Source organism: Vombatus ursinus, unplaced genomic scaffold, assembly GCF_900497805.2.
Source record: "Vombatus ursinus unplaced genomic scaffold, bare-nosed wombat genome assembly UNPS02014825.1, whole genome shotgun sequence".
Lineage (NCBI taxonomy): Eukaryota > Metazoa > Chordata > Mammalia > Diprotodontia > Vombatidae > Vombatus > Vombatus ursinus.
Genome location: NW_020954603.1, coordinates 5,113,912 through 5,134,020, shown reverse-complemented (window position 1 = coordinate 5,134,020; position 20,109 = coordinate 5,113,912). Strand labels below are relative to the sequence as shown.

At 51.0% G+C, this 20,109-nt stretch overlaps 1 protein-coding gene across 1 annotated transcript in view; it reads left to right on the top strand.

The window, feature by feature from the left end:
* EPS15 (epidermal growth factor receptor pathway substrate 15) overlaps positions 1 to 16,250 on the top strand; it is a 136,683-nt gene extending 120,433 nt beyond the window's left edge. Inside the window, exons 20-25 of the mRNA XM_027838178.1 lie at positions 967 to 1,103; positions 4,458 to 4,527; positions 7,459 to 7,535; positions 9,402 to 9,567; positions 11,718 to 11,905; positions 14,088 to 16,250. Of these exons, the coding sequence (XP_027693979.1) occupies positions 967 to 1,103; positions 4,458 to 4,527; positions 7,459 to 7,535; positions 9,402 to 9,567; positions 11,718 to 11,905; positions 14,088 to 14,234 (785 nt within the window). The 3' untranslated portion in view covers positions 14,235 to 16,250. The remainder of the gene's footprint in view (positions 1 to 966; positions 1,104 to 4,457; positions 4,528 to 7,458; positions 7,536 to 9,401; positions 9,568 to 11,717; positions 11,906 to 14,087) is intronic.
* Positions 16,251 to 20,109: the final 3,859 nt, after the last annotated feature.

Genomic DNA, 20,109 nt, shown 5'->3' with positions numbered 1-20,109 from the left:
GTGTGTGTGTGTGTGTGTGTGTGTGTGTGTGTGTGTGTGTGTGTGTGTTGGGGCGAGGGGCTCCTCTTCCTCCTGGTTTTAAAACTGGCACAGAGCTCCCTGCTGTTGCCCTTTCCTTTAGGCACAGATGGGTAGGTTCCAGTTAGTTTTCTGATTTAACAGTTACCCTTTTCTCGAAAATAACATTCATTATCTACCATCACGGCTAGCATGCAGCTCCATATCAAGGGTAAGCTGTACCCCCTTCCCTGTGCCTTAATAGCATGGGCGTAAAGCAAAGGTTAAGATGCCTAAGCAGTGATTAGTAAAGACAGTAAGTCTTTACTAATTAGTATTAGTCAAGTAAGACCAGAAGGATGAGAGGGAGGGCAGAGAAACATTGATACCACCAGAGGAAAAAGCTTAAATATTATTTGTCTGATCTTAACCAAATATTTTGTATTAGAATAATAAATTTCTCTTGGCATAATAATTGTATGAATTTGGGGGGAACGTATCATTTTAAAAGCTCTCATTGACTTAACAAGACTTAAATTCACTCAGCTCTGGAAAGGAAAATCAGTTTCTCATAGGAAAGATGTCAGCTCCAGTTGACGTGGTCTCCTGAGGTTCAGTCCTAAGTCCAGAGCAGGGATCCTCAAGGGTTTCACTGCTTTGTAGGCCCCAGAATTGACCTCTTCTTTAGCTCAGGTTGGAATTAACCATTTGTTAGGAGTAACCGATGAGCAAGTTGGAAAAGCATGAGCTCTGTTGAATTAGACCATCCCCATCGATGGCAGAGGTCACCTCTTCTGAGTAGAGCTCCTACTGCCACTGCCCCAGGGTTTGCCAGGTGGTCAGGTGGGAGATGCTCTCCTTTACAAATACATTCTCCTGTTTTCAGTGGCTCCCTGAAATCAACTGGGAGGAAATTTCGTTGCATAGCGACCCTGCTGACATTGTGTCCTCTGGCTTGATTTTACCTAGATCCGTTTGGAGGTGACCCCTTCAAAGGGTCAGACCCATTTGCTGCCGACTGTTTCTTCAAGCCATCTGTGACTGATCTTTTTGCTTCCTCGGATCTTGACCCCTTCTCTGCAGTCAGCAGCGGCAGTGACCCCTCAGTAAGTGGGAGGCGAGGGGTGGAGTACCTGTTCCATTGGACGGATTGTATGTATCTTACTGAGCTCCCCAAAACTGTAGTAAAGACCCAGTATGTCCCTCCAGTGAGGCCTGGAGCTCCTCATTGGGAATGGCCTTCAGAGCCCAAGTCTGAAACAGACAAGAAAAGCAGCTTTATAGTTGGGCCTTGCGTTTGGGCCATGTTCTCAGCCTGATTCCTGTGGCTCTGGCTGAATTTGGGTAGTTCTCCCAAAATCCAGTGTGCCGTGGAGGAGATGCTGATAGCTTGCTCCAGGCGCTGAGGGAAGTTCCCAAATGGGGGCTTTTCAGGCCTTTGGCACCAGGGCAGCACTGGTAGAGTGCGTGCTGCCCCAGCTCCCCTGAAAGCCACTTTCCAAGGGGCGATCGTTGCTAGGGTGGGACACTTCTCTCCAGCTCGGTTTTTCTGCCGCCCCGTCTCTCAGGCAGGGCCTTCCACTCTAGATCAGCTTTTATAATATTGTCAGTTTTAAAAGGACCAACTTGGCCAGTTCTGGGAGACTCCTGGAGCGTGGCTGTGGAGTAAAGGCCTTCTCAGCCCCTGTATCTCACTGAGGGGGACGAAAGTGCCAGCCGTGGCAGTGGAGGGAGACCCAACACTGAAGAGGGGAGTTGGTGCCCTTCTAATCCCAGCTGGTGTGGTATTGGTGCCTGCTGGATACCACAGGAGGTACCCATCCTACAGGACATCCCAGTCAATACCCGTCAAGGTCTTTCTCCTCAGAGAGCTGACATTTGAGCTGAGCTTAAAACCAATTATTACCTGCGTTTGGTCAGTTTGGTGGGGAGGAATTGTTTGAAAGGAAGAGAGAGTTGTTTGGGTTGGTTGGTTGTTTTCATTTTTGAAAAGTCATAACCCAATATAATTACTTCTTCCACGTTGCCCTAAAGCTGGGGGTGGCGTCTGGGATGTTCTTTCAGACTTGTGGAAGTTCAGGTCTGCCATCCTTGGCAAGACAACACTAAGGCTTTCTATGTCGTATAAGTGACTCTTGTATTATCGTGTTCCATTCTGGGCACCATGTTTTCGGTGAGACATTGACAGGCTGGATCACATTCAGAGGAGGGCTGGGGGTGAGGCTGGAAAGTGCCATAAGAGGACGAGTTGGCAGGACTAGGCTTCGAACGGCTATCAAGTGGAAGAGGGCCTTGTCTGTCGGCTGGGGCGGGTGGCTGCAAGTTACAGGGAACCAGAGTTTGGCTCATTTCACGTGGAAAATTTCCTGACAATAAGACTTGTCCTTAATTGGAGTGGAGTCTTTTTGAAGTTCCCCACTGCTGGAGATGTTTAAGCAGAGGCCGCATTCGATTCAATTGAACAAACACATACGATGCTCTTGTGCACAGAGCACTGAGGGATATCCAAGATGTCGGTGTGGATCGTCCCAGGGCTGGGTTTTAATGGAGAGGGACAGATGTGAAATGCCCTGATGAAGTGAATTATGTCTCACAGGTCACTTTTCACTCCTGGAAAACACTTAATTGAATCTTGTAGCAGGAAGGGAGCTTTCTCCCAGCATTCTCTGAACGGGGTGGTATCGCCTCCCCTTGTAAAGAGAGAGGGGGTAGGACCCCTTCCAGGGATCCCATCAAAAGGAATGTTCCAGAAATCTCTCCCCAAGCGGCCCACTGCACGGCAGGAGCTCCTGATTGCCGGGAGGCACTCGATCCCTGGGTGGACCTGGAATCTCTTCATCCTCTTCCTAGCCTTTTTCTAATCCTTTGAGTTTCTTGTCCGTGTCCTTTTGGGACTCCTCCTAACGGAGTCCATCCGGCGGCCCCAAGATCTTCTTGTGTCTCGTGGTTAATGACTGTCCCCCTGTTCCCCCAGGGTTCTGGCTCCTTCTCTCTGTGCCTGATGGGATAGCCTTTAGCCACCTGCTTGTGCAGGATGCCACACGCGTATACCAGCCGTGCCCTTTGGGTCATGGGGCGGTCTGCATGTGGAGTAGAGGTCACCCTCCCTGTAGTCAGTTCTGGCCTAATTGAAGCAGATTCACTCAGTGGTCCTGCTTCTGTCTTCTGGAGCCACACAGAACAGCCCTTGGGGTGTGTGAAGGCAGTGTCTCCACCCATGTTGGCTCTGCTCTGGATTAAACGTCTCCTGTTCCTCACCCCTGCCCCAATTCCGTGACACGGTGTCTGGTATTCTCTAACAGAATGACTAGTTTAGCTTCACGTTCCTTTTCTGAGTCCACCTGTGAGACCCGGAGGCCAAAGCTTGAGAGATGTGGCCTCGTCGCCGGGCCTGCTCAGCAGGGGGAGCCTTGTGGAGGGGCTTCGGCCTGTGCCTTCCTGGAAAGAAAGGGGGCCAGCAGGGCCAAGCGGGAAATGTCCCTTCAGCAGGGCCTCAGTCCTTCCTATCTGTTAGGGGTCCACACGCACAAGTGCCTTTTAACCTCTCAGCTGCCCGGCCTGCGCATAATGAGCCCTTTGCTGGACAGCAGGGGTGCATCTGCCAGTCTGAAAACAGGCCCCGTAAAAAGGAACGTCCACAGTAGGGCATGGCCTGCAAAAATCCCCACAGCATTCTCAGAAAAGAACTGCCAGGAAATGGCCTTCTGACGGGCAGCCAGGGGTAGGTTTGCTATCTCGTGTCCTGAAATTGGGTGTTTTTCAGCTGTTACTGAACAGCTCAACTGAACAACACCCAATTCTGGGGGGAAATAGAAGCGGGGGGTGTGAACAAGGAATGTTTGCTTCTCTTGACAAGTGTGTCTGAAATGTTCGTTTAGCTCAAATAGGGTTGTGGCCGCAGTCCAAAAGCCATGGCAGTTGGTCTGTGGGTCAGGAAAGTAGCAGCCATTGCTGATGACCAACACCAACCTCAGGCACTTCATAAATGTGCATTGACTGACTGACTGAGTGACTGACCAGCTGATCTCCCCCCCCCCCCATTGCTCCCTACCTCCAGCCCAGACTTTCTAAACTGGTCCTCATACTGAGCTGCTGCTCTCTGTACTCTCAGGAGGGAGGGCCTGGCGAGGCCTCGGCATGGCAAATCAGTGTATCTCTGGATACTCTGAATCCCTGGTTGACGGGATGTTTGTGTTCTCCCGTGTTGGCCGTGAGGAGAGCCTTGTGTAGTGGGCTCTTCTGTAAGATTTAGCAAGTCCTCGGATGTTTCTTGTCCTTACCCAGAGTGGGCATTACTGACTTTTGTCACAAAGGCCGCAGTAGATGCCTCTTCTCCCAGCTGGGTCTGTGCTAGAGGATGGCAAACCCTGGCAGTCAGAGGTCAGAGGACCCTGACACAGGCCAGGCTGCATCTCGGGAAAGTTTTCTCCCTCAATCAAGGTTTTCTGTCACTTTATCAGATAGAGACCCTGAAGGACAACGACCCTTTCGCTCCTGGTGGAACAGTTGTTGCTGCAGCAAGTGATCCAGGTAAAAAACAAACAAATTAAAAAGCTTCTGACTTCTTTATATACTGAACTTATTATGCCAGTCCTCAAAACACATATCAGCCTTTCAGGTTTTTTTTTTCCTAATAAGCACAGATCCTAATGTTTACTGACAACTTCAGGAGGTTTTGTGTTTTGGGGCCCCTGGAAATCACTTGAATGTGATGTCATACCACGGTGTCTGTGTGCAGTGCCTGACTCCAAGGAAAATGTGTGATTCAGTGCAATTCTAGGGCCTGCAAGCGTGGCGCCTTGGGCGAGGGGCTGAGGGAGATGGACGACGCCCCGTCCTTGCCTGCCCGGGTGAGCCACCGCGTGTTGGAGGGAGGTTCTCATAATTCATATTTATGTAGCATTTTTAGTTTTACAACAACCTTGTGAAGCAGGATAGATAGTTAATTATATAGTTACGTGTTGGTTTTTGTTAGCCATAAATCAGTGAGAAAACTTGATCAGAGAGGTTACATAACTTGCCAGTGGTCACACAGCCGGTGGATGTGAGCTGGAGTTCAAACCCAGACATCATAACAGTATAAACCAGGGGACGTGGGATTTGTGACGTGGGAAGAAGAGGTGGGAAGAATGGAGAAAGCGTTTCTTCTTGGAGAGATTAGGCAATGTTATTTATGTTTGATGTTATTCAATTTAATACTGAATTCAGCTAACTTTATTTGGTACTATTTAAATTGGGTTTTAAAAAGTTGGTAGATGAGTTAGCATGGTTATTTTAAACCAGGCAGTGTGGAAGAGAAAGGAGCTGGAGTGACCTTGGGCAGGATTCCTCATTTGGGAATATAAATGAAAGAGAGCTCTAAAGATGGGGAGGTGAGGAGTGGACATGATGACTCTTACCAGTCAGTCCCCTCACAGCTCTGATGGTCCATGTTCATAAGATCAGAGATTAAGAACTGAAAAAGACCATAAGGTCCACTGAGTCTCCCCGCCACCCCACCCCCATTTTACAGATGAGCAAACTGAGGCACAGACAGGATAAGGGATCTGCAGTTAGTAAGTGTCTAAGATGGGATCTGAACCCAGGTCTTCCTGACTGGTACAGAAGCCTCAAACCAATAAGAATCTGAGTACCGTGAATGAAAACTGATGATACTTTATTTCTGAGATAAAAATACTGTGAATTTGTTTAAGTAAAACTGCTTATAGAATCAAAGTTTTGTAAGCACAAAGATTGATCAAAATATATGAAAACTGTGGACTTTTGTGGGGTGAGCACATGGCGAGGAGAGAGTTAATGTGGATAAATGTTGGCTCCCCTGGGTAGGCTGTTACTGAGGGAGCCTTAATGTTCAGCTCACGGACCGTGGGGTGGCCTGGGCAGGGCCCGCCAGCCTTCCTGAGGCCTGCCTGCAGGAGGGAGCACCCCTCTCACTCCAGCGGGATTTCTCTTCTCGTCGCTGCCTTTGGCTTCTGTCCTTACAGGTTGTCCCTCCCTTCAGCCATCTGCCTCCCCATGTCCTTCTCTCTTTCCTTTCTCTGGCAGAGCTTGCTACTGTGGATTCATAGTTTTCCAGCCTGCTCATTATTTCAGCCGTGGAAGCCATAAATTCTGCTCTCCCAGTTCTTATTTCTCTTATCTATTCAGGAATATCCTGCTATGGTCCTCTGCTCGCTTGGGGACCCAGAGGGTCACCTGCCTCGTCAGGTACTCATTAGTTTTTAGAGGTAGCCTGGTGGCACAGTGGATAGAGCTCTGAGCCAGGAGTCAGGAAGACCTGAGTTCAAATCCAGCTTCAGACACCCTGGGCAAGTCATTTAACCTCTGTTTGCCCCAGTTTCCTTATCTGTAAAATGAGCTGGAGAAGGAAGTGGCAAACCACTTTAGTCTCTTTGCCAAGAAAACCCTAAATAGGGTCACGAAGACTCGGTCACAGCTGAAATGACAGCCCATTAAAGCATTAGTGCAGCGCATTGCATATGGTGGGCGCTTAATAAATGCTTAGTGGGTGACTATCATGGAGTTTGGCTTTCATTTACAAAGTAAGCCGTGATATCTCCATGTGTCTGTATACATCCACAGAGATGCATGTGTGTGTTTGTGTGTGTGTGCCTGTCTACAGTGTGAGACAGAGGTTTGTAGCCATGAAGTACTGTGTGAACAGGAGTTGGTCTTAAGCAGGCAGAATGGTGTGCTGGACTCTGCATTAAAATCCAGAGCGTTCAAAGCTCAATTCTACAACTTACCATGTTTGTAACCTTAGACATAGCATTTAGCCTTGCTGTACCTCAGTTTCCCTCTCTGCAAAATGGGCATAAAAATAAAGCCCTGGATCTAGAGTAAGGGGATTAAGGTTCCAAGCCCACCTCTAAGGCTTTACTGCCTGTGTCAGGTGGGGCAAGTCATTTACCTTCTCTGGGCCTCAGTTTCCCCCTTTGTAAAGTGAGGGGGTTGAGCTAGGTGACCTGAGGTTCCTTCCAGCCCCGGATCTGTGTGACCACCACGTAAAGGAAATCCTGTCCACAAGGCACTTGTGTCCCTCCAGGGCTGTCCAGGTCTCTGCTGGTGGGCCCTGACTCTGGAGGGTTTTCCCTGAGTGTCAGAAGAGCTGTTTTATTCTACACGTAGGCACTGCTTTTGTAGAAGAAGCTCACTGGCCCCGAAACAGAGGGTCACAGGTGCCCTGGAAGCTGCCTTGGAGCACATCTCGTCTCCGAGGCCCCTGAGGGGAGGGACTTGACCAAGGGCACACATCTGAACTAGACCCAGGGTGTCCTGCCTACAGGGCGTCCAGCCAAGGGGCATTTGGGGCTTGTTTATGCCGAGGGCACCCCGGCCTACATTGGGAGCGAGGTGGCCCACCACTCTGTCCTTTACATGCCTTTAGTTGTCCTGGATTTCAGCGAGTAGCCCTCCTCCCGAAGGTTAATGTGCACTTTGTGTCCCGTTTGCCTGCTTTAGCCGTGGATCCCTTCACGTCCGTGTTTGGGAGTGACTCCTGTGAGGTTGGATTCGCTGACTTCAGCGCCCTGGCCCAGGTAATCTCCGTGGGGCTTGGAGTGGAAGGGCACCTGCTTCTCTTTGACTTCTGCAAACCCTGGTTGGCCTCTGCCACGGTCCCCTTGCTATCGCTCTGATCTCAGACCAGAGGGAGGGATGACGTCCAGGGCACTGGGAGGGTGGCGGGGGCAGCGTTGGCGAGGAGGAGGAGTTCCGTTTTGGGCGCGTAAGTCTGCTGGACATTGAGTCTGAGGTGTCTGAAAAGCAGCTGGGGTTTCCAGGTGGGAGGCCCGTGGGGGGTTGGTCATTAATCCATGGGAGCTGAGGAGGGCCGCCAGCGAAGGAGCACCATGGAGGGACAGGAGGAGAGGGCCCAGGACAGAGCTTTGGGGATTCCTCGCCTGGCTGATCCATCCGCTTCCCACTGAGATCAGGCCACTCTCCCTGCTCTTCGGGGAGCCGCTGCCTCCTTCTCTGGTGTGTGATAGAGTAGTTTCTAGTGCCGGGCTTGGCGTGTCCTGTCCCTGAGCCTCGGTTTCTGTGTTTGCAAAGCGGTACTGCACTTCTGCCACCTCAGATTGTCCTGGCAAAGCTGAGCTGCTGTGGTTACAGAGGACCTCCGCTCCCGTCTGTGGGGGCTGTGTGCGGCTCGGGGTTCCTCCAGGCCCTTTCCCTCCTTGTTCTCCGGTGTGTCCTTCCGTCCTGTGGGGATGGCAGCAGCTTCTTTGACACACCTAACAACCCTCCACCCCCTTTTGACAAGTGAAGAAACTGAGTCTGAGAGAGAAAGGAAGTTGACTTGTCCAGGGTCACCTAGCTAATAAGTGCCTGAGGTGGGTTTTGAACTCAGGTCTTCCTGACATCAAGGCCAGCGGCTCTCACCATTGCTGTGCTGTCTCCACAGTCCCACCTGCAGGAAAGTGCTTTGTCAGCTCTCCAGCTCCCATCTAAGTGTGAGCTCCTGTCCTGGCTTCGGGGCAGGCTTGGTGGCGTGAGTCTCTGTGGGGCAGAAACGCTTAGCTTGAAGCCCCTCTGGAGAAATTCCCCACCGAATTCTCTTGCTCCAGAATGACCAGGGATGGTCAGGAGGCCTTGGGCTCATGCCGTGTCCCCAGGCTTGTGGCCTGAGTTCTGTGAGCACAGTGGGCTCCCTCCTCTCCTCAGCCTTGGCCCTCAGGGCCCCGTGAGCTGCGGTCAGTCAGAAGGGTAGCTGGAGGTCAGGTCCTGTGCTGAGCAGGCCGCCCCTCCATCCATTTTGTACGTGTCCTGGACAGGCCGGCTCGTGGTCATCCAAAGGTTTCTTGTGCCGGTCTGACATCGTTTCATCCGGGTCCAAGGCAGAGGAGGCACCAGGGGCTGCTCCTTCTCTGCTTTGTGATCTCGGACAAGTGCCCTCCACAGTCTGGGCTCCTGTCTCCTTAGGGCCTCAGAGGTCCCTTGCATCTCTGGATCCTGGCATTCTCTGGAGATGGAGTCATTTGTTTGAAGTCAGGGCTCCATCTCCTTGTAGCGCTTTTCCTCTTGTCATTCCTCACCCTGTGGCATCACCATTTGCCTGCCTGTTGATGACATTGTGTGGCCACAGCCTTCTTGACCCATTTTCATTCCAGTGATGGTTCATTTCCCATTGGCTGGACATTGACCTATAGGAAAGCATGTGGTTGAGTCTTATAAGAGTCATTGGGATGTCTGCACAGTGCAGGGGGGACAGGCCTGACGGGGAGTGTGAGGTCTGGCCTTTCCCTTGGACGAGCTGTGTCCACCCCCTCTCTGTAACGGGCACAGTACTCAGGATTGTTGGGAGCCAAGAGGGTCATCAGACACTAATCTAGAAGCGCTTAATAATTTCCCTTTTTGAGGTGTGACGTAAAGTCATCTCTGCAAACTTCTTTTTTTCCACGAAGGACAAGAAGGAGGACCCATTTGTGCCGGCCACATCCGGCTCTGGTGACAACGTGGCTACGACTCAGAGTGTGTTTGAGGAGCCCCCACCGGTCAGAGATGAAGACATGCCCCCTGCTCTGCCCCCCAAAACCGGGACCCCGACACGGCCCTGCCCTCCCCCACCTGGTAGGAACTATTTTGTGCTGGTGTGTCCTTCTTCCCAAGGGCTCCGGGGACGAGAAGGCCCCGAGTAAATGGGGGGGAAAAACATAGCCAGAACCTGGGGCCTCCACAGGGCAGAGCACTGGTCCTGGGGGACCAGGCTGCCTTAGGATGCCCACAGACTGTCCACCCTCGAGGCCTGCTGTTGTACCAACTTGAGAGAGAGGGTGAGTAAGTCTTTAAACAAGGAGAACTGTGTAGAAACTTCCTGTTTGGGAGGATTTGTTCATTTGAGGGAGAGAACATGTTTGTCGTGGTTAACTTGTCGTCTTCAAAGATGGCTACAAAAGAGTAGGCCCGGGAAAGCCCCGCCCTGTGAATCCTTCCTCGAGAAGAGCCGCCAGCCCCATCAGCCAGCCTAAAGTTTCGGACAAAGTAGCTTTTAAAATTAAATGTGTGTAATCTTTAAAATAGTATTCCTTTTTTTTTTTTTTTAAAGTAAGATGGAGCTTTTCTTGAAGGGAAAGACTCCTCTGACTTCTGTGAAGCATAGTCAGATTTCTGACGGTGCCCGGGGTGGTGAGGAAGGCTGCCTGTGAATGCCAAGGCCCAGCGGGTTTTTCACCCTTTTGTTCTCAGTGACTGCCTTGGGCAGTGAGTGTGCGAGGCGGCGAGGTGGCCTCAGATTACAGAGTGAGCGGGCTGCGCGTGTCAGCTGGCCGGGCCACGCCAGGCTGTCTGCAGAGCGGCCAGCCCCTTCGCTCTGGCCATGGCCCGCGAGGCAGCAGGAAGGCGCAGTTGCCATTCTGGCTTTAAAAAAAAATTGCATGTAATTGGAAACGTTAGTGGCCAAATTCCATGTCCAGCGATCCCGGGCTCTCCTTCTCGCCCTCTTCATAGCGGCCTCCCTCGAGCAGCATCTGGACAAGCTGTTTTTCTCTTACTTCTTGGTGTGCTGCTGCCTTTGTCTTGTCAATGATGACTCCCAGCCCGTGAGTTGCCACGTTTGCCCAGTCCCGTGGGGCTGATGTGCAGCTGGTCCTCAGGCTACAGACAGCCCTGCACCTCTCTAGTTAGACCACGTGGCTCCTGGCAGAGCCTTCAGGAAGCTGCAAAGATGCCCTGAAGGTGGAGGGACTTCTTCCTGTGGGAAGGCCAGTAGCAGTAAAGGGAAGCAGAGTCGGCCCCAAGGGATTTCCTGTAGGCATGCTTTAGTCCCGCCCCTCTGTGGATCACGCCAGGGGGCAAAGTGGCCTTAGAGAGAAGTTCTTCAGGCTGTAAAAAGGGGGATCTTTATCAGGGTTTACACCCAGTTTGAAGCATCAGAAGACAAGGGGAACTATCTTGGCACAGTACACAGATGTGTTTCCAGTGAGCCATCGGAATAGCCAGCATTGAGGATGTCTTGGCCATCTCTGGTTCTGGGACCCTTGGGTTGGTAGGGCCATCTCTTTCCATCCCCCAGAAAAGTTTAAAAAGAAATGTGATTTAGATCCAGAATTGGTGATGTTATTTTAAGGTGAGCTGAGTGAGCAGGGAGACAACGTGTCAGAGGCACTCCATTGGCCCCAGGCAAGGCTCGGCATTGGGCTTGGAGACATTTCCTCCCTTGAGGAAGAGAAATTGGAGATGGTTGGGGTGGGGGATATTTTGATAGTTATCATACAAACATACAGAAAGATGTGCAGTGCATTTGATGAGAGAAATTAGAAAGCAAGGAGCACGAGGGCCGTGCCAGCGTTTCTCAGTGATTCGTCCTGCATCTCGCTGCTGAGACCTTCCTGTGGGCCAGCCCAGTGCCCGCTCACGCGGAGCACACTGAGCGTCCCCGATGGACACAGATGATGAGAAGGCAGGCAGCCTGTAGGAAGGGCGAGGAACCAGGGCCCTGGCTCGGAAGCCGGGATCCCCACACCTTCCCAGGCTGGCGCCTCTCTTGGGGCTTTCCTTGTCTTTTCTGCTCCTCTCTTCCTTCCTCGCCCCAGGCTTCTTGGGAGAAAGGTGCCTCGAGGGCTTCAGGACAGCCAGGGGTCCCTAAGCTTAAAGGCACGTTGGAGGCAGCAACTTGTCAGCTGGGGCAGGAGAGAGAAGCTTCTCCAGGCCAGTGGTGTTGGCGTATGCTTGTGTTTGCTGTTTTTTCTCTGGTTGAGTTAACTTTAATGATTTTGATACAGGGAAAAGATCTCTCAGCCATTTGGACTCTTCCGATTCCCTAAAACCGAATGACCCATTTCAGCCTGTCGTAGGCAATGGTAGCCCCACAGAGAAAGCTCTTGATCTGTACCGCGGCCCGCACATCACTGCTTCTGCCACCACTGCCCATAATGAGGCTGCCCCAGGCTGCGGTGCTAACGTCAGCGCTGTAAGTACTCGGGGAGGAAATGGACATTTTCTGTCGTCTTACAAGGCCTTATGAAATGTCTCCATTAACAGCCATGTCTCCAACACATAAGGTAAATTTAGCTAAGCTCCACACCTTCATTCCCTTCTCATCCACCAAGGGGCCCTGTGCCTAGTTTCCAGGGGAGGGTTCTGGAGTCACCCTGGATCCCAGGGGCTGTGTCCTCAGAGGCTGTGCTGCTAAGCCAGGCCTGCCTCAGTCTCTGGGGTGATGTCAATAAACCTTTCTGGGTGGGATGGCGGGTGCTTAGGAATGATGAGCTAGTGGGTATTGGATGCTGGCTTGCTTACCACGTTTTTGGCAGGTGTGAGCTAATGACGCGTTGGGCTGTGGCTGCCTGCCCACCCGAGGGAATGAATGCACATCGCTCAGTGTGTGTGTAGGCGGGGGGAGGTGTGTCAGAACATGCCCAGAGTATAATATGGGGAGATTCCATTTTTATGTCAATGCCCTTCTTAATACCAGCTTTGCCATAACAGTAGTACTTGTAAATAAGAGGCCTTAAACGTTGTACATAGCTGGGGCGAGGGGGCCTGTGTTATTAAGGGAGGAGGCGTTCTCCAGATTGTTTTTCTCATTTAAATATGATAGTTTCTCCCCCAAATAAAATGCTTGGGCGTAAATTCGACTGGAGAAAAAAGAAGTAGCAGTAGCAGTAACCACAGACCGTCCCGTCAGAGGGGCCTTTTCTTCACTTGCTGCCTAGGGCCTTGGTTAATGGGATGGCCACAGGAAGCTTATTGACTCCTGTTCCCTTGGTACGCTTAGCTTTTAGTAAGCGCCACCTGTGTGCAGAGTTGCCAAGCTCCAGAGTCAAGGTTTCAGTTTTGGGGGAAGGATGGGAGAGGGGCCTGAGCTAGTTGCTCCCCATTGCCCCCATGGGAGCAGACCCTCTGCTCCCCAGCTCTTGCTGCCATCCGGGGTGCCCACTCCTGCCAGGTCTGCCCTCCTGGAAGTGAGGAAATGATGGAGCAAGAGTTGCCTTCTACTCCAACCCCTGCACAGTCATAACAGGCAGGAACCGAGGCCCTTACTGTGTTGGCCATGTTAAATCAAATCTCAGAGAGAGGGCCTCAGTGTAAAATACCTCCCTGACGGTCAGTATGGAGTCATTATCTGTACGAACAGACCCCTGTCTGGTATTCCTGGCACATAGTAGGTACTTAATAAATGCTGGTTGGTTGGTTGGTTGGTAATGCTGAGCCGCTGGCTCAAGGACATTCTTATGCGAGCTCCCCTCCCCCCCCACTGTGGGGGTGGTTTCTTTTGTGGTTCAGAAGGACTGGTTGAGCTGCAGTCCTTGGCTTGAGCAGGGACACAAGTGCCATGGCCAGGAACTTTGGCTGTTCTTCCCTGTCTTGACTGCCTGCCCTTGCCTCCCTTCAATGTCACCTTCCTGCGTGGGGCGCACGTTTGCAGCAGGTTCTTTAGGTCCAGCCTGCCCGTGTGCCCCTGTGTTCTTGGGAAAGTGTCTTCTCTGCCCTTGTAAGCCATGAGAACTAAGAGTGTCTGGTCTCGAGGGTGTGGGGCACTAAGCTCGGAGTGTACTGCTTTCTGCCTGGGTGACCTTGAGACACGGCCCATTCCCTCCCTGAGCCTCAGTTGTCTTTTCTGTGAAATGGGAGCTTTGGTTGGGGTCACCTCCAGAGTCTCTGTGCTCTAAAGTGTTGATCTCCTGGGTTGATGTTGGGGTGACAGCCATCCCCCGCAAAGCCTCCTCCCTCTAGAATGTGATTTTTAGTCACTGTTACATTTAATGTCTTCAGGTGGGATAGGAAGTTGCCAAGTGAAATGACAAGCACCTACTTCCCCAGGACTTCTCCTGAATCCCACTGGCCCTCCTCGCCATCTCTCCCCTCTTTCTAGCTACTCCTTTGAAGAAAAGGCAGCCCTGTTCTCTGGAGCATGTCCAGCCACCGTCCTTCAGTCTCCAATGAGAACAGGACCCCGACTTGGGTTTCTCTGGGTGACTTTTGTAGTCAGGGTTCCCTGCGTGATTCCTGGTAAAGAGGCCTTGAATTGAGGAGTTAGTGTGGAGCCCGGGCCACAGGCGGTCCTAGCCTCAGAGAGGGGGGCCTGTGCGCTAGCATCAGAGATGCTCAGGCCTGACGGGTGCTCTGTCTTTCTGTCTTTCTGCCGGTAGGACCCAACTGAAGAGGACATGATTGAATGGGTGAAAAGGGAAAGCGAGAGGGAGGAGAAAGAGAGGCTTGCCCGGCTAAACCAGCAGGAGCAAGAGGACTTGGAGCTGGCCATTGCCCTCAGTAAATCGGAGATGTCGGAAGCGTGAAGGCAAGGGCGGCACTGCCAGCAGCATCCCTGCTCCGGAGCACTGCGGCGTGGGGACAATGACTCTTGGAAGCTACCGGGGAGCACGAGACTGTAGGCAGGGCCCAGCTCTTCTTGTCACATGTGACCGACATCTGGCAGCATTTGCCTGGGCTGCTTGGAAAGCGTCAGAACGTGCCCTTTCCCTTAACCCAGAGATGAGTTCCCCTTTTGGCCACTTCCAACCTTTGTCCTCAGCAGGGCCAGGGGCTCCTAGGGCCGCTGTGGGCTGAAGGAGCTGGGGCGGGCGAAGCCTCCTGTTCTGGGAGGACTGGCCTGCTACTGCACATTGCAATATGGAAGGTGAACTTGCATGTTTCCACTTCCTCCTTACAAAAGTCACAGGCAGCTTTGGTTTTCTTCTGGACCAGGGGAAAGCCTTGCTTAGCTAGACTCATACCCCGGACAAAGAGTGGCTGGTAGCCACAGGGCATGACTTCAGATTGGCTCTCTTCCAAAATGCTTCTGTGGGAAATAGGTCAAAATCCCTGCTTAACATCAGCAGAGACCTCCCTCTCCATGTTTGTAACCACAAAGGTGGAGAAAGACCATTGTTTTGAGAGGTTACCCCATCCATCAGTTCTGAGCAGAAACCTTAATTAATATGGTGATAATTCTCCCCTTCCCAGGACACACACCATTGGCTCTGGTTCATCACAGGTTTTCAAAACCTCCTGTACCTTTGGCCAGAAGGAGCTTGAGCAAGCCGAGGCTATTAAGATACTTTATTATTTGTGTACCAATGTTTTCTTTCATGACAGTTCCACTTGACTCATCACGGAGTACAAGTGGGCAGAGGGAATCTATCTCATTAAAATCTCAGTGAGGCTGGGAGGGAATGATTTCCCTGAGAAAAGCTGGTGAGGCCAGCAGGGTTGTCTGGAGCTCAGGAGGCCACAAGGACTCAGCCCTTTCCGGCCTATCCCAAGGGGCAGCGGCTCTGCCCTAGGGCACCCTGTAGACTTCAACAGAAAGATGGAATAACTTCTGACTTTTTTTTTAACAACTTATTAACTGTTCATGTCAAGTATCAAAGGCCAAGGTACAAAAACGGTACCTCAGACCCATGTTAAGTTCCTAACAGCCCCCAGGTTGAGGTCACATTGACATGTGTTCATGAAAGTGGCTCATCTCCTACCCGTGCACTTCATCCACTTGTTAAAAGACCTGCTTAGCTTCATTTTTGAGCTGCCCCGCTCCCCTGTGGTTCCCCCAGCCCCAACACAATTGGCCTCTCGTGAGGGCAAACCTGTTAAATCACTTGCCTCCATACCTGCTTTGTAAATAGAATTGTTTCCAGGTCAGATCCTCCAGCTGAAATGAGAACTGTTGGCCCCCCAAGGCCCAGAGCTCCCCACTGAGGCAGCTGGAAACAGAGGCTGCCCCCAGGGTTGTTAAGGAGGGGGCGACCTTTAGGTTGGTGGTGAGCACTCTTCCCCCCTCCCCTCCTTGTTATTTCAGGAAAACAGGTAAGTTGACTTGAACAACCTTTTTTTGCACTGGGAAAATGAGCAGCGTTACAGCTGCTCAACCAATAGGAACCTTTGGCAAGTACTCAGTCCCTCTAGTGTGTCTATACCAACTTTGATGTCTTCAGTGTACACTAATCTGACATGTTTAACTGGACTACATCGACTCTGAGCTTTTGTTTTAAAACGTACACTCAGTGGACCAATATGCTATTAAAAGTGTATATATTCTATATGTGCGTGTGTGTGTGCGCGCGCGCGCGTGTGTGTGTATTCTTGCTCTCACGTCTGGTATTAAAGTCAGGGAATCTCCTGGTGGTCAGTTTCAGGTTTTCGACTTGTACTGCGGTGCCCACCATACTTGAAGGCAAGATCGGCCCCTGCTCGGGCGCAGGGCGGTGGCGTTTCAGGTGGGCTTAGGCTCTGTTTATAGGATTTCCTCCTTTGTCTCCAAACTTCTAAACTATAGCTTGTAATTATGAGGAAATAAACTTTAAATATATAACGAAGCACGTTATCTGTCCTACTTGAAACAGTGTGTCCTTCCCTGCACGTTCTTGCTTCTGGTCGGTAGAAAGAACCGAGTCTAGAGACTCAGATTGGAATACAGGCTCGTCAGACTCAGAGCAGGTTCTCCGTCTGCACTGCTGATGAAGGGTAGCAATGTAGTGACGATGAGGACATTGGACCGGGCGTCTTTGTGTGAAGTGGACCTTGAATTGTATGGCGACTATGCCAGGTGAGGTACGAGTCCTGTTTAGCCTTTGAAGGAGATACTCCAGTGACACTCCGTCTCCTCTCTGTACCTCCCGCACACTTGCAGTCAATAAACGTTTATTAAGCACTTGCTATATGCCAGGCACCATGCTAAGGTCTGAGAATACAAAGAAAGGTAAAAGACAGTCTCTGCTCTCAAGGAACTCACTGTCCAATGGGAAAGACAGTATACCAACAACAGTGGACAAACAAGATCGATAAATTGGGCATAATCAACTAATATTAGAACTGAGGGGGATTAGGAAAGGCTTCCTGTGGGATTTTATCTGGGACTTTGGGAAAGCCAGGAGGAAAGATAATGAGTTCAGTTTTGGATTTGTTGAGCCCAAGATGTCTAGCATGAGATGTCCCAGTTAGAGATATCCAAGAGGCAGTTGTATGTGTAAGTGTATGTGGAGGTGGGGTCAGAAGAGAGGTTAGGGTTGGGCAGATAAATCTGAGCTGGTAATCTGGGCCTAATCCAATGAGCTAAAATTTAATAGGCATGAACGTGAAGCATGCTTAGATTCAAACAATTCACTTCACAGATGTAAGATGGGGGCCCTATGGCTAATCGATCCACTTGAAAGACACCAAGAGGTTTTACACGACTGTCAGCTCACGATGAAGGATTAGGGGGTCGAGAAAGCCTCAGTGCCCCCTTAGGAGATACAGAATCTAGGACCACGGAAGCACGTGGTTGGCTTAGTCTGTGCTCTGGGCAGATCACTCTTGGAATGTGATGTCCCAGTCTAACAACACGCAACCGCAAGGCACCCACAGGGTGAATGGAGGGGAATCTGGAAGGGGAAAACCCTCGCAGCCAGGGGATCGGGAAAGGCCTCGTGCTGAAGGGGAGATTTTAGGAAAATGAAGGTTAGAGAGACCGAGCAAGTGCAAAGACTAGAGCCGGTGCCAAGGGCCCAGAGACAGTAGATGTCCTGCCTCAGGAATGACAAGTCAGCCAGTTTGGCTGGATTGGAGGGTGCAGGGAAGGCAGTAAGGAAGGGGCCAGGGTAGCAAGGGTTTTAAATGGAGGATGTTGGGTTTGATCCTGAGGTGATAGGGACCCACTGGAGTTCACCGAGTGGAGGGTGGGGAGTGGGGGGAAGTGATATGGTCAGACCTGAGCTTTAGAAGAACACCGAGCGAGGCCTGGATTCTAATCAGGGAAGGTATGTAGCAATACCAGAATCAGTTTTATTGGCTCATTACTTGGGCTCTCTAGGCTCCTTGGCGTGCACCAAAACTAGAATTTCCAGACACGAATGGAAGTTTCTAGACAAAACACAATGTCCTCTAACCCTTGGAAATCTGCCAGGGCCTTCCTTGTGTGACCAAGAGAGATGAAGAGATAAGAGTCTCATGTTTAATGTACAACCTACCTCATTCTGTTCAAGTGTTAGGAGAGGCCTTCGAACAGAAAAAGAGAATGTCAGCTGGAAAAAATAGATCAGGGCTCAAAAAATTTGCTTTGGATGTCTGGGTGTTAGAGAATATTGTCACATGGCCAAGCTGCCTGGGTCCACCACAGATTTGCCACATTCTTCCAGCACCATTATTGGGAGTCCATTCCATCGTGTCTTCTGCAACTTCCTTCTCTCATTAATGCAAAGTAACAAGCACTTATTAAGCATTTACTGTGTGCCAGGTACTGTGTTCTGTGCTGGGGATACTATAAGCAAAAAAAGAAAGACTGTCCCTGACCTTAGGGATGTCATATTCTAATGAGGGAAGGCACCCAAAAAGAAGCTGAAAAGTTGGGGGTGGGGGAAGGTACTTACTGGGGACACAGTAAAGTCCAGAGAAACAGAGCCAGATAGGGGAATAAAGTAGGTATTCCCTTCCCCAAGATGGAGGCCCAAGGGAGGAACTTGCCCATGGGGAGAAGGGGAGGAAAGAGCAGAGGAATATTCCAGCGTGAGAAGGTAGCTGAGGTCCGGTGGCCAAGTCCAGAGAGTCAGAAGCAAAGCATGACTGGCTTGGGTCTTTCTAAAATGGAGGCCTTGGGAGGAACTCCCCAATGGAAGAAGGGGGCCAGCATGGCGGAGGGGTGTCCCAGGGTGGGAAGACCCCAGGGCAGTTCCAGTCAACAAACTTTCCTTCATCATAGACCTTTTTACCTCCTGGCAATCACAGAGTCCTGGCTTTCTTCCACCCCCCAAGACTCTGCAACCCTGATCATTCTCCTGTCATGTCACCGGACACAGGACCAGGAAGGCGTTCACATTGCTTGTTTCTGAAAGCCACTTCCCGACTCTCCCTGTATCACCAGTACCTGGCAATCTCCCCTTCTTCAAGGTTTATTCCAGCCAATGCCCTGTGACTTACAACCCCTAACCCAATTCTTCGTCCTCACCATGACCTCCAATTCTTCCAGTCGTTTTTTTTTCAGTCGTGTTCTACTCTTCATGACCCCATTTGGGGTTTTCTTTCTTTCTTTTTTTTCTTTTCTTTTTTCTTTTTTTTTGGACTAGGCAATGGGGTTAAGTGACTTGCCCAGGGTCACACAGCTAGTAAGTGTCAAGTGTCTGAGGCTGGATTTGAACTCGAGTCCTCCTGACTCCAGGGTCGGTGCTCTATCCACTGTGCCACCTAGTTGCCCCCCATTTGGGGTTTTCTTGGCAAAGATGCTGGGGTGGTTTGCCATTTCCTTCTCCAGCTCATTTTACAGATGAGGAAACTGTGGCAAACAGGGTACAGTGACTTGCCCAGGGTCACACAATTAGTAAGTATCTGGGGCTGGATTTGAACTCATCTTCCTAACTCCAGGCCCAGTGTTCTATCCATTGCGCTGGCCTCCAGTTCTCCCACCCTTTAGTTCTTTCCTAAGCCATCTTCCATGAACTGACTACACTCTCCCTCCCTTCCCCATCTTGACCGCGTAGTGAACCAACCATTCTGCACTATCCTCTACTTTGAAGTCCTTTCCCCCCTAGTCCCATCAGCCATCATGCCTTGCCAAACCCTGTCCTTGGATTATTCTCACCATCTAATGCTTTTGATTTTGTTCATGTGTTGCTAAATGAATAAAGCTGGGGGGGAAAATCACCAGCTATACTGATTGGTGGGTCCACTGAAAGATCCTCTCAGTTGGATCCTCACTATGGCGCGACAAGTCTTTTAATATCGATTCAATATCCTGCTCGCCACACGGCTCTCCGAAACCTTTGGCTCCCCCCACCCTTTCCCTCACTCCTTGGCTGAGGACCTTGCCTCGTGCTGATCCAAAAACTTGAGGCCCTTCACCCAGAGCTCCCTCTTCTCCCTTCATCTCACGTCCCGCGGCCGTCTTCCCCCATCACTACTTCCTTCACTCTGGTCTCTGAGGAAGCCATGGCCTGCCTTCTCCTTGCCAAAACATACCCGTGATCCCCCTTCCAACTTCTCCAGTAGCTCCCCCACTTCCCTTCTCTCCCTCCCTCTCTCCCTGTCTCCCTTCTCCAGTCTCTGCCTGCCGGCTTCTTCCCATGCCTCCTCCATCCTTAAAGAAACCTCACTTGACCAGTCTCTACTTCCCTGCCTAGCTGGACTCCTTGGGAAAGCCATCAACATTAGAAGCCTCCACTTCCTCTCATCTCATTCACTTCTAAATCAGCTGCAGTCCAGCTC